We start from the raw sequence: 12,874 nt of genomic DNA, 5'->3' as shown, positions 1-12,874 counted from the left end.
ACTATACAATAACAAGAAAGAAGAAAAGAGTTCACTTAATTCAGGGTGATCAGACCTTTTCTTAGCCTGGGGATTGGGGTGTTTAGTTAATAATAGAGATAGAAGATGTGACAGAGACAGAAAATACCAACTAAAAAAAAAAAGGATTTCTTGGGAGTGCGGGCCAGCCTGATCATCTACTGACTAGTAAGTAATTTCTGATTTAAAATTTATTTTTTGTCAGAATGGGGAACTGAGAAAAACTGGGCAAAGTGGAAAGACCTGAGTTCATATTTTATCCCACACAATATAAAAAGGGCAAAAAGAAAGAAAAAATTGACTCCCACCCATTCAGACCTTCAAATGGTAACCCTTAAGAGGTGAGATGGGAGAATAGGAGGAAGATGGCAGTGGTGTCCCAGGTTTTGAAAACAAGTCACAGGAGAGAAGAGAGCGCTGCTTTTTTCCTTGGGTGGGTTAGGAACTAAAAATTGGGGGGAGGCTCCCCAAGACTCTGAGTCAGCTTCCAGAAGCAGTGGGAGTGTTAATAGAGCATACTTGGACTAATGGGGTGTATGGGGCATTCAGGAGGACTAGCACTTCTGTTGTGAGAGCTTGCCATGCCCTTTTCAGAGCTGCTCATTCACCTTTGGTGCCTATCTGATTCACCCAATTCTCACCTGTGGCTCCAAGAAGCCATAGCATGCATAGGGGCCACACCTTGGCCATGGCAGATGAGCTAAACCAGGTTGAAGGTAACCTACAGGCCTCAAACCTGTTGGTTGGGTGGAGATCTACCCCAAGCATATGAAGACTTTCCCTGGCAGAATGGGTGGATGAGAACAACTTGTTCCAATGGCCATGAAGGCAGCTAAAGTAGGGGCTGTGGAGCGCTTAGAACTCAGTCAGACATTAAAAACACCAAGGTCGTCCACTTGTTCCAGGACATCGCTAGTCATCCTGACTTTTGTCTCACCACTGGGCTTGGATGACTCAGGAAGAGATGAAGAGGCTGATGACTGTGCAACTCTGCCTCATTGAAATCCAATTCACACGTGAGTCAAGACATCACTTGTAATGTTGTCATTTGTCCTCTGAAAAGGAAGGACAGGGGCAGCGAGGTGGCACAGTGAATAGAGCTCTGGCTTTGGAGTCAGGAGGACCTAAGTTCAAATCCAGCCTCAGACACTTAATACTTACTAGCTTTGTGACCCTGGGCAAGTTATTTAACCCTGATTGCCTCACCAAAAAGCAAAAAAAAAAAAATGAAGGACTAACAGCAACTTGGACTAATAAAAGTGGAGCCCCAGAAGTCTAGCTCCTCTATAGGTGGTTAAGGAAGAGATGGGAAGGAGTTCACTATTTCTTGTTTTCATGTGCTCCTCATTCCTACCAAACATGTCACTCCCTGAATCCTACACCTCATTTCCCACCTCTTTGCCTTTGCCCAGCCTGCTCCTCACACGTACAGTGCCCTTTCTTCTCACTTCTTTGAATCCTTAGCTTCCTTCAAGGCTTAGTTCATGGGCCACCTCTTCCAAGAAATCTTCCTTTTCTGATCCTCCCAGCTGTTAGTATTCTGTCTCTCCTCAAATCATCATGCATATACTTTTCTGTTTTACATCATTTATCCTTCCTTATAAAGTGTAGGCCTCTTGAGGGCAGGAACTGTTGAATGAATGAATGGAAAAGCATGTCTTAGGTGGTTACTGTGTCAGGCTGGCATAGTGGCTAGAGAGCTCTCTTTGGAGCCAGGAAGACGTGAAATCAAGTTGTGGTCCTGGAAAAGTCATAGCCTCTTTGTACTCTAGACAACTTTTTTTTTTTTTGGCTAGGCAGTGGGGTTAAGTGACTTGCCCAGGGTCACACAGCTACTAAGTATTATGTGTCCAAGGCCTGATTTGAACTGGGGTCCTCCTGAATCCAGGGCCGGTGCTCTATTCACTGCACCACCAAGCTGCCCCAATATGTTTTATCATCAGTATTTTTTTTTTAGGCAATTGGGGTTAAGTGACTTGCCCAGGGTCACATAGCTAGTAAGAGTCAAGTGTTTGGTCTGAGGCCACATTAGAACTCAGGTCCTCCTGACTTCAGGGCCAGTGTTCTACCCACTGCGCCACCTAGCTGCCCCTAGATAACCTTCTAAGACCAGAAGGTGCCAACTTGCATGGAGGGTGTTTTCTCATTTGAATATCCTCTATGCCACTGAAATTTTTAAGTCTAGTCCTCTGTCCCTTATCCTTTGCTATGTGCCAGGCACAGTGCTAGCAAGTACCAGAGACATAAATTCAAGTGAAACCAAGCAAGGCCTGCACATTCCCTCAAGAAGGAGACAACAAACCTAGTGAAGTGATGGCTAGAGAAGGGTGCTTTGCTATGGCAAGTCATAGGGATGATGAGTAAGCCATGGGGCAGGAGATTAAAATGCCAATCACCATTAAGCAGAACCAAGATGTGAGGAGCAAAGGCAGGGACTCACCTGAGCTCTCCCAAATTTCTCTCCAAACAATGTTAAAATAACACCTCAAAATGAATTCTAGAGTGACAGAACCAACAATCTTCTAGCTCACAACAACTTAGAAGGTTGGCAAGAAAGGTCTATCTCACTAGGGTGAGAATGAAGCGCACTCCAGCTCAGGCCATGTGCCAGAAAACCAGCATTAGTCCTTGGGATGATGGAATCAGTGGCAACTGTAGCTTCCGGAGATCTCAGCCTACATATGGTAAGGCATTGGAAAACTGGTAAGAAGTAGATAACAGGAGACTGTTTGCCGGCACTAGGTGCAGGACTCTGTTGCATTGCTCATACCCAGTTCTGGATCACAGTCTCAAGTTGAGGAGGAGCTCTCACAGGACAGAGACCCTAGTCACAATTCCTGAGTGGAAAAGAATACTTATGGTTGCTCACAGACCAGAGTACAGGCCAGGAGATCAGTGACCGCACCTCTCCTTAGATCATACCACCTTGGAGGAACTGAAACTTATAGACCTCGCCCCCCACCCAAACTAGCTCTGAACACAGCAGCATGAAAAATCTAAGGTGTGGGACAGACAGCACCCCCTGAACCCTGGGAACAGAGCCCTACTATAAAATAAAGCTAAAATCAAGAAAAAGGCTGACAAATGAGTAAATATCAACAATGACAAAGTAGTGACAGGAAAGATCAAAAACAAACTCAGAAAAAGAGAAGATCAAAGATCAAAGCAGCTACATGAAAAGCCTCAAAGGAAAATGTGGATTGGTCTCAGGCTCTGGAAGAGCTCAAAAAGGATTTGATTTTATTTTTTAAATTAATTTATTTTATTAATTTATTTTGATTTATCAACAATCGCTTCCATATGTTTCAAAAAGGATTTTAAAAATAAAAGAAGCAAACGAAAATGAGGGAAAGAAATGAAAGTGATGCAAGAAAAAGTCAACATATTAGAAAAGGAAGCACAAAAAATACTGAAGAGAATAATCCCTTAAAGAGCAGAATTGGCTAAATGTTAAAAAAAAAAAAGATACAAAAATCTACTGGAGGATTGGCCAAGTGGAAAAAGGGGCACAAAGGCTCACTGAAGAAAATAATTCCTTAAAGATTAGAGTTGAGTAAGTGGACGCTAATGAACCCATGAGACATCAAGAAGCAAGCAAATAAAATCAAAATAATTTTTAAAAAAAGAAGAAAATATGAAATATCTCATTGGAAAAACAACTGACCTGGAAAACAGATTGAGGAGAGATAATTTAAGAATTACTGGACTACCCAAAACAAAGGATCAAAAAAAGAGCTTAGACACGATATTTCAAGAAATTATCAAGGATATCTACCCTACTATCCTAGAACCAGAGGGTAAAATAGAAATTGAAAGAATCTACCAATCACCTCCTTAAAGAGATTCCAAAATGACAACTCCCAGGAATATTATAGCCAAATTTCAGAGCTCCCAAATGATTATGGTTTCACCAGCAGAAGACATGTAGTTCAATGGGACAACTGATCCGTGGAGTTAAGTGCAGCAGATAGCAAGCATTTACATAATGTTTTTAAGTTTGCAAAGCACTTTACAAATATTATCCATCTTATCCTCACTAATACCCTGGGAGGTAGGTGCTATTACCCCCATTTTACAGAACAGTAAACTGAGCCACAGGGTCACATACCTAGTATCTGAGGCTGGATTTGAACTCAGGATTCTTTGACTCCAGGTCTAGAACTCTATCTGTTGTGACACCTAGATAGTAGATTCCTGCATGACAGGAGCCTGCTTCAGGAGACACTCTAGATGGTAATTTGGTAACATTCGGTAATTTGGCAACATTTCTGACACAATAGCCTCTTTTCTTTGGCACTATGAAGACGATAACTCAGACCTCCCTATGATCACAGCATTTGGTCATAGGAATCAATCCTTCATATACTACTTCTCAGAAATAGCTAGTGACCACCCAATATACAAGGACAAAATTAGCATACAAAAACGCTTCTGCAGGAATTAATGACAAAGAAGTCAAGGGTGACAGGTGTATTAGGAGAAATCTATCATGCAACAAGATGGTAGAAGGGTCAGATTCAACAAATCATGGAGCCCTGGATTAGCATTGAAAGACCTAGCTTCTCCCACCCCTAGTAGCTCTGTCACCAACTAGCTGACCTCAGACAAATCATTTTACTTCCCTGGGTCTTTATTTTCTCCTCTGTAAAAAGAGAGGGTTGGATTGCATGGTTTCTAAGATCCTTTTCGACCGATTTTATATAGATTTATATTATAAGGATGTCAGTCCTTACAGTGATTAAACCAATTGAAACAGGCAGGATCTAATTGTATCATAAACAGTCAGTAGGAAAGAGGCTGTTAACCCTTCATTTTCAAAGAGGTCCGATGACATCACAGGTTGATGACTTGACTTCAGTGAGGCAGAACTGTGCAAAGTCGTCTGCCTCACTCTCTCTTCTGGAGTCACTGAAGTCCAGAGCAAGACAAAAGTCAGGATGACTGGGGATGGCCCAGGATGCTGTGGGAGACCTTGGTGTCTTTGATGTCTGACCAAACTCTAAGCGCCCCATAGTGCCTGCTTCAGCCATCTTCATGGCCACTGGGACAAATTGTTCTCATCCACCCATTCCACTGAGGGAAGTCTTCAAAGGCTTGGTGTAGGCACCCTGCTAACTCACCTGTGGGTTTGTGGTCCATGAGTTACCCTCAACCTCCCTTAGCCCATCTGCCAAGACGGTCTTGCCAGAGTGTGGCCACTGTGCATGCTACAGCTTCTTGGAGCCACAGGTGAGAGCTGAGTGCCAGGATGTGGCTCTGGATGGATGAGCAGCCCTGAAAAGGGCTCAGCGAGCTCTCACCCCTAAAGTGCCAGCCCTTCTTGAACACCCCATACACCCTAGTAGGAAAGCTAAAAACTCAATGTTCAAGCCAACAGCCTCACTATTTGGACAATGACAGAAATAACAAGGGTCAGACTCCTAGTATTTGGTGGGTTGAGGTTTCCACAGATTCTAATCTGAATATATATTCTCAAAAGAATCAGAAGAATTGTATTCCCTAGGTGGAATTAGCTACATCAGCCTGTGCAACAGGATCCATATTCTTCTGCAAGAATGGTTAATGCCATTGAAGACAATTACTTAGATTCCAATTTTTATTAAAAAGCCTATCACTGATGGCTCTCTGGGAGGGAGACAGAGAGGGAGACTGAGGATAACTGTGATGATATGGCAAAGAGAAGACATCAGTAAAAACTTATTTAAAAGATTTATCACTGATAGTTGATGTACATATTTTGGCCAAAGGAAGCAATTCTGTTCAAAATTTGGTGTTACATGGGAATAAGAGAAAATGAGAACAGTAACTGAAATACCTGCAGTTGATCAAGACGCACAGGATCCGTTGGAAGGTAAGCAACAGACTTGATCTTTATAATCAAAGGGTTTAAATCCTGCTTCTGTTCCTCTGTCATAAGTGGGGCATCTACTGTTAAATTCAAATAGCAATCCAAAATTTTGGAGTTATTTTCTTTAATGTGACTCATCACAGTTGTCTGTCCTGTGGAAAAAACACATGCACCACAGAAAAACCTTTCTTCACCATTTATTCACCACAAATCAAATGAAGGCTACTTCAATGCTCCAATTAATTGGAGAAGGCAGAACACCTGCTGTGGATTAATTTTTCTAAACTAATTTAAATTTTAATTATTTTTTAATATAAAGTTTAAATTTTGTTGCATTATAGTTCTGTCATTATTCAATTGTGTCCAGCTCTTTGTGACTCCATTTGGGATTTTCTTGGCAAAGATACTGGAGTGGTTTGCCGTTTCCTTCTCCAGCTCATTTTATAGATGAGGAGACTGAGACAAACAAGGTTAAGTGACTTGACCAGGGTCACACAACTAGTAAATGTCTGAGGCCAGATTTGAATTCAGGAAGATGAGTCTTCTGACTCCAGGCACGGCACTCTGTGCACTACAGCGCCATCTAGCTTCCTCCAAATTTTAAATTAATAATAAGCCAATAAACACACATAAACAAAGATATTTAAGTTTTCTGAAATAAACATTTACAGGTCAGGTATTACCCCAAAGTATAACTACTGTAGGGTGGCACTGACTTTACTGTATTTGGAAAGGGTCCTTACTGTCTGGCATAAGCATTGTGTTTATTCAATAATCACCATGTGAGGGATATTAATGAAGGTACCCAAAGGCACCCAAAATAACAGTTTGATCCAAATACCAATTCCCATTTGCTTCTCAGTCAATTTATAAAGATTCTACTATGTTCAAGACTTTGATAAAGGTCATACACATAGTCAGGAACTGATCTGATCTGAATAAAAACCTCTGTGATGATTACTTCCTTCTGGTCACAGAAAATTCTTCAGAAAAGAATTTAGAAACAAGGGAAATTATTCTAACCATTACAGGCTATATCACACATGCTCCAAAGTGTGATTTTTAAAATATATAAACTGAATTTTTTCCACAGACTCTTTCGAAGGTAAGCTGTAGCCAGCTCCATTCACCTGATTCCCATAGAACTCAGTTCTAGAATTTTGTATTATCCACTGTCAGATACCCATAAATACAGCATCTCTATAATTTCTCTGAGGAGATTTAGATTGGGTCAAGAACTGGATAATTTTTGCAACTTGACAATTCTGTGATCCTAAGATTTTAAAATTGTTTTTGAGTTTTAGTCAGCTTTCATGTAGAGAAAACCAAAACGAACAAAAAACCCCCTCTCTACTATCTTGCAACAATTTTTCAAAATCACTGAATATGACCAGGATCCCGCTCAAATATTTTGTATCAAAGCCAGCAGAGGGAGCTCATCATACTTGAGTATAAACATATTGAGTAGATTTGCAACTATTTTCTTTTAGCCTGGAGAAACAGGGGGAAAAAATTCACCGGTAGCTTGGCCTTATTTATTTAATTTGATTTATTTCAATCAACAAAAATTTATTTTTTTCTCTCTCTCAACTCTCCACCCACCTTGGGGGGAAAAAAAGGCCAGGGTGGGGGTGGGGTGACGATTGGTGCAACAAATCTGCGTAGTCATGACAAACAAATGGCTTTATTTATTCCTTTTTAATATGTTACCCCAAATATATTCTGCACTAACCTGCTAACTTCATAATTATATAAAAAAGCATAATTATATATAATGCACAAGGTATTGACAAACTATTTCACAGCATCCTTATTAATACATTATGTAACTAATTCCCACTCTTTATGAAATAATGCTGCAATCATAGTTTGGGGCAAGCTTACATGCCTCAGGTAACTGAGCCCTCTAGAAAGTTACCTCCTCAAAGGGCAATCCACTAATCATCCTATTCACAACATTGCTCTTCTGTAAATAAATGCCCCATTAATTTGTTTCTTATGACTTGGTTTTGCTAAACCAATTAGCACTGCTGGTTGGCGTATACCTATAATTATAATACAATTTGCTTTTTCCTTACAATGTAAATACAAACATGGAAAGTGGTTTTTAAATCATTAAAAACTATATATTGAAAATGTTTCATTCTGATCATCTCCGGCCTCCCTTCCATCATTCCACACTATTCCCTTATTCCACCATTCCATAGTCATTGCATAAGTGGAAAGGGTCTAGCCAGGACTGAGACTTGAAGGAAATCAGGGATTTCAAAAGGCGGAGGTGAGAAAGAAAAGCATCCCAGTTGTGGGAAACAACCATTGCTAAAGCAATGAGTCTTCTCCATAGTTGGTAATTTATCAGCCACTTCCTATTAGATTGGATTAGATCATCATTGCTTTCACCTCATAATGTGGTCGATGAAAGAGCTGATGGGCTCATATGAGGAGCAGAAGTGTCTGTGGCATTTTCTTGTTCCTTCTTTGTGCTCATGTAATTTTTTCCCCTAAGGAAAGGAAAGTGCAGCTAAAAAGGAACACTCCCAGATGGTCCTTGGGGAGACAAACAGTTGATGGAACCGTTTTCATTGCATTTCTTTCACCTCTCTGGATCTGTTTCCTTGGTTGAAATGCATTGTTTAAGGTAGTGGGACCTTCTAGCTCTACATTAATGACCTTGCACTTGACCTTTATGCTCAGAAGTCACTGGAATGGGAAATTTATATTGGGAGCTTCCACATGAGAATATATATGATCTCCAAGGTCATTCCCTGCTCTAAAACTCAATGATTCTAAGCTATGTTTTCTGAATATTCTGGTCCACTTTTAGATAGAGGCACCAAAAATTTTAAATATATATATCATACACATATAATATATACCTGCATACACATATTCATAAATCAGTCTTTTTTTTTTTTTGCTTTTTTGGTGAGGCAATCGAGGTTAAGTGACTTGTCCAGGGTCACACAGCTAGTTAAGTGTCAAGTGTCTGAGACTGGATTTGAACTCAGGTCCTCCTGGCTCCAAGGCCAGAGCTTTATCCACTGCACCACTTAGCTGCCCCATAAAATCAATACATTTTAAAAATAAAATTTTTTAAAAATCAATAAATTTTTTAAAAATGTGAAAGCTACCAGCAAGAAGAGGCATGACATCCAGCTCCGCAGAAAAGATAGTCTGTCTCTTGGCCACTGTTGCTTCTGACTCTTCATCACATAGTGCAAATCTCTTCTTTTTCTTGCCTGAAATTCTTCTATCTTTTTATTCAACAGTGAAAAAGGAAGGGTCAGTGTGAAGCAAGAAAGTAAAATTAAATAGAATACTAAAGACCAAGGTGGCATGAAATAATTCTTGGAATGAATACGATTTTAACTAGACATTTTCAACCATTCTCCTTACCATACTAATAAGGACGTTAAAACCTATTGAGAGATTTTGTTGAGGTTCCTCAACAAAACAAAACGGTTTAAAAAAAGTGGAAAACTTCCATGTTAAATTCTATCCTGGGCTCAGCTCTAGAGCCTGTCGAGATTTTTTTGAATACTGACTCCGTTATCTAACATATCAACTCTCCATTGTAGCTCTGCATCCTCTCCAGATTGGATGGCCATGGCTTCTCTTACTTCAAGCGCTGACACGCGACACAGTCAGTAGAGACCACCCCTCATAGACATTAATTTATCATCCAGCACTAAGCATCGTTTTCTAACCCCCTATGAGCCTACCTAATTCATAAGCTACATTGACAAGTGTCCTTACGAAATGAAGGTATAGTGATATTGACAGTAACCTCCTGATCCACCAGTCCACCTATGTGCCTTAACATGAAAGAATGAGGTTAGTTTGACATGCCTTGTGAACCAGTGCTGGCTCCAAATAAACCATAATAGTGATTCCGCCATCTTTTCTTATCCTTTCTGGCACTTTGCTGGGAATCCAAGTCAAGCTAACTGCTCTGTAGCTTCCAAGACTCATCAAAGAATCACAGATTTAGACTCAGAAGTCATTTATGATTAGAGGTCTGATCCTCTCATCCTGCAGATGAGGAAGCTAAGGCTCTAAGAGGTGAAAACCTGCCAAAAGTCACATAAGTAGGGAAGCTGGGATCTCTCACACCAAACCCAGCATTCTTTCCACTGGACCGTTCTGCCCACTTCACTCTACCCTTTTCCCCTTTAAAATAGTAAAGCAAAATTTGTGCATGTTAAATCTACTAATACACCCTTTAGTCTCAGTGACTTCTGAAAGACTGTCAATAGTGTTTCTCAGACTACATCCCTAAGTCTTGTCATCAGCCTGGGATGCAGTTCTTTTGAGCCTGGAGGAGTGAGTTTTTCTAAAACCAAATGGATGCTTTCTCCTTAGCTTCTCACCCACTTTGGGATTCAGTTCTCTCCTAACCATATTTGTTATGCTCTCATGCTCAAAGATCATTTCTCTTGATGGGAAGAGATGAAAATACAGTAGAGTTGAGTAGTTCTATCATTTCCTAACATTATACCATGGACTCAAACAGGGAAGCCCGTCCTTCCCCAAATCAGAGAAAAATACTAGAGCTTGAAGGCACCCTAGAGGCCCGGCATCTCCTTTCGAAAATGAGGGAACTGCAGCCTAAAGACTGGACAGGCGATTTCCTAGGTTGTCTTAAGCCCAGAGCTTCTTTCATTACTCTGCAGAGGACACCTTTCTTCCTTCTGTTCTTGCACTGAACATAACTTTAAAGAGCCCTTTTGTGGTCCTCAGAAATCCTCACCTGATTTGGGGCTGTACCCTTCCTGAGATTATGACTATGGATTTAAGCAACTCCTCTTTGTTTCCTTAATTATGGTTCTCTCTTTCACCTTTAGTGCGGGCTCTTTTCAAATGTGAATTCACTAGAGAGGTCTTTGTTTGACCATACTGGTTTGTTTAGCTGACTCCCTTTTTCTTCTGCATTGTGATCCCATAATTTTGATACTGATCACAAAACATCCCTCTGCATCCCTTTTAGAGACCTTGGCCTGTATAGGATCACATCTATTATTTTTTTCCAAACATTTTTGGAATTTTGTTAAAGTATAATAACAATGATGTCATATGATATTACAAATTATATTACTGTTATTTAGTATTATAAGGTATGATTATGTTCAGCATCCTTTTTCTCAGCTATCACAGGCAGTTAGGTTTACACGGTCACTATCTCCCAAGATTACTGTCACTCTCGTGTTTCAAACCAAATCTCTATTGATCACAGTTAAGTTCAGAGCAGCAATATCGCTTGTTGCTTCTTCAATCTTCAAGAAAAATAAAACTAGGGGCAGCTAGGTGGTTCAGTGGATAGATCACTGGCCCTGGATTCAGGAGGACCTGAGTTCAAATCCGGCCTCAGACACATAACACATACTAGCTGTGTGACCCTGGGCAAGTCACTTAACCCCATTGCCTAGCCAAAAAAAAGAAAGAAAAAGAAAACTGTAACCAAAGCAAGTCAAGAATTTATCAGAATGAGACTTCAGACAGATGCCTGAATAAGCTAACACTGTTGATCATTACCACCATACATCTTGCTTCTACGTTAGTTTGATAATTTGTATTTGGAAGTATCCTTCACGCTGCCTATTTTGTCTGTAATATGCTCCCAAAACAATATGATTTCCTATTCTCTTTTATCTTGGCTGAAGTATTACCACATTTCTATCTTGCAGGTTCTAGATTCCCATAACCTTCTAATATGCAGAGCTATACCCCTTATCTTTTCTATTTGATCTGTTTCTTTTAAATGAGTTATATATTTCCATCATTGTATTCTGGTCATGCATGCCACACATCCAAATCTTAGGCACTTGAAGCTGAGCTAATATTAATTTCAAGTTCAATTTGCTTATGACCTATCCTCTGTCTACTAGACTATGAAAATCTGAGGTTAGAAATATCATTGTCTGCGAGAATCTAAGACAATTCCAAAATACTCGTAATGGAAAATGCTATCCATGTCCAGAGAAAGAACTATGGAGTCTGAATGCAGATCAAAGCACACTATTTTCTCTTTTTTTATTTGTTTCTTCTTTCTCATTTTCCTTGGGTTCTAATTCTTTTTTACGACATGACTAATGTGGAAATATGTTTAATATGATTGTACATGTAGAGCTTGTATCAGATTGCATGCCATCTTGGGGAAGGGGTGAGAGGAAGGAGGGGGAGAAAATTTAGAACTCAAAATCTTATAGAAGTGAATGTTGAAAACTAAAAATAAATTTTAAAAATTTTAAAAAAGAAATATCATTATCCCTCTCTTATTAGTTTCACTTGAGAACTGGTCCCCAAAACTTTCTTTACTATCATTGCAAATGGCATCAGGGTTTTTTTTAATTTAAGAAAATTTTAAAGACCAAATTTCTCCCTTTCCCCTCAATTTTAATTTAAAAACCTCTTGACTTGGTTCATCCTGGTCTTTGAAATCTTCGCTCTATTTTTTGCACAAAGGCTATGATTACAAGAAGCTATGATTCCCTCCTTCACACTTCTCTTTCAACATCTTGTCACTTCTTATGATCTCCTTTTTCTTAAAAAAAAAAAAGAGCTTCCACTGAAAGAAATAAAGATACAATCTACATCCCAAAGTCCTTCAGTTTTCCTGTCCAAACATTTCAAATTAGCTAGCAATGCAATCCAAGTTTCATCTGATAATAGACATTCATCTGCAAAAATGAGTAGGAGTGGGGAAGTACGGCATTTGAAGAACCCAACTAGGCTTTCCTGCGTCCTGATGTTCCGTAGCAATGCACAGAAAAGGTTAGAAGAAAATCTACCAACTTCCTATCATCAAATGACAAATTTCTTTGGGCTTCAACTTTAGCACTGCTATGTATCACAGCACAATTTCTGTTTTTGGAGGGCCCATGGAAAAAGGACAAGAAAATACATCTCCAGTTGGCAAGGGGGCAAATCTGAAATCATAAATAGAAGCACAGAATACTAGTCTTGGAAAGGAAGTTACTGCCTATTTCCCAAAGAGATCAAAGAAAGGGG

General features: G+C 39.8%; 1 protein-coding gene across 1 annotated transcript in view; it reads right to left on the bottom strand.

The window, feature by feature from the left end:
• The window catches only part of CFAP92 (cilia and flagella associated protein 92 (putative)), a 77,112-nt gene that overhangs the window by 27,642 nt on the left and 36,596 nt on the right, over positions 1-12,874 (bottom strand). The window contains exons 8-9 of the mRNA XM_020981228.2: positions 8,998-9,120; positions 5,834-6,018 (exon numbers count right to left, since the gene is read on the bottom strand). Coding sequence (XP_020836887.1) covers positions 5,834-6,018; positions 8,998-9,120 — 308 coding nt within the window. The remainder of the gene's footprint in view (positions 1-5,833; positions 6,019-8,997; positions 9,121-12,874) is intronic.

The sequence above is a fragment of the Phascolarctos cinereus genome, unplaced genomic scaffold (assembly GCF_003287225.1).
Source record: "Phascolarctos cinereus isolate Bilbo 61053 unplaced genomic scaffold, phaCin_HiC Scaffold_4;HRSCAF=312, whole genome shotgun sequence".
Lineage (NCBI taxonomy): Eukaryota > Metazoa > Chordata > Mammalia > Diprotodontia > Phascolarctidae > Phascolarctos > Phascolarctos cinereus.
This window is presented reverse-complemented; position numbering and strand designations above follow the sequence as displayed.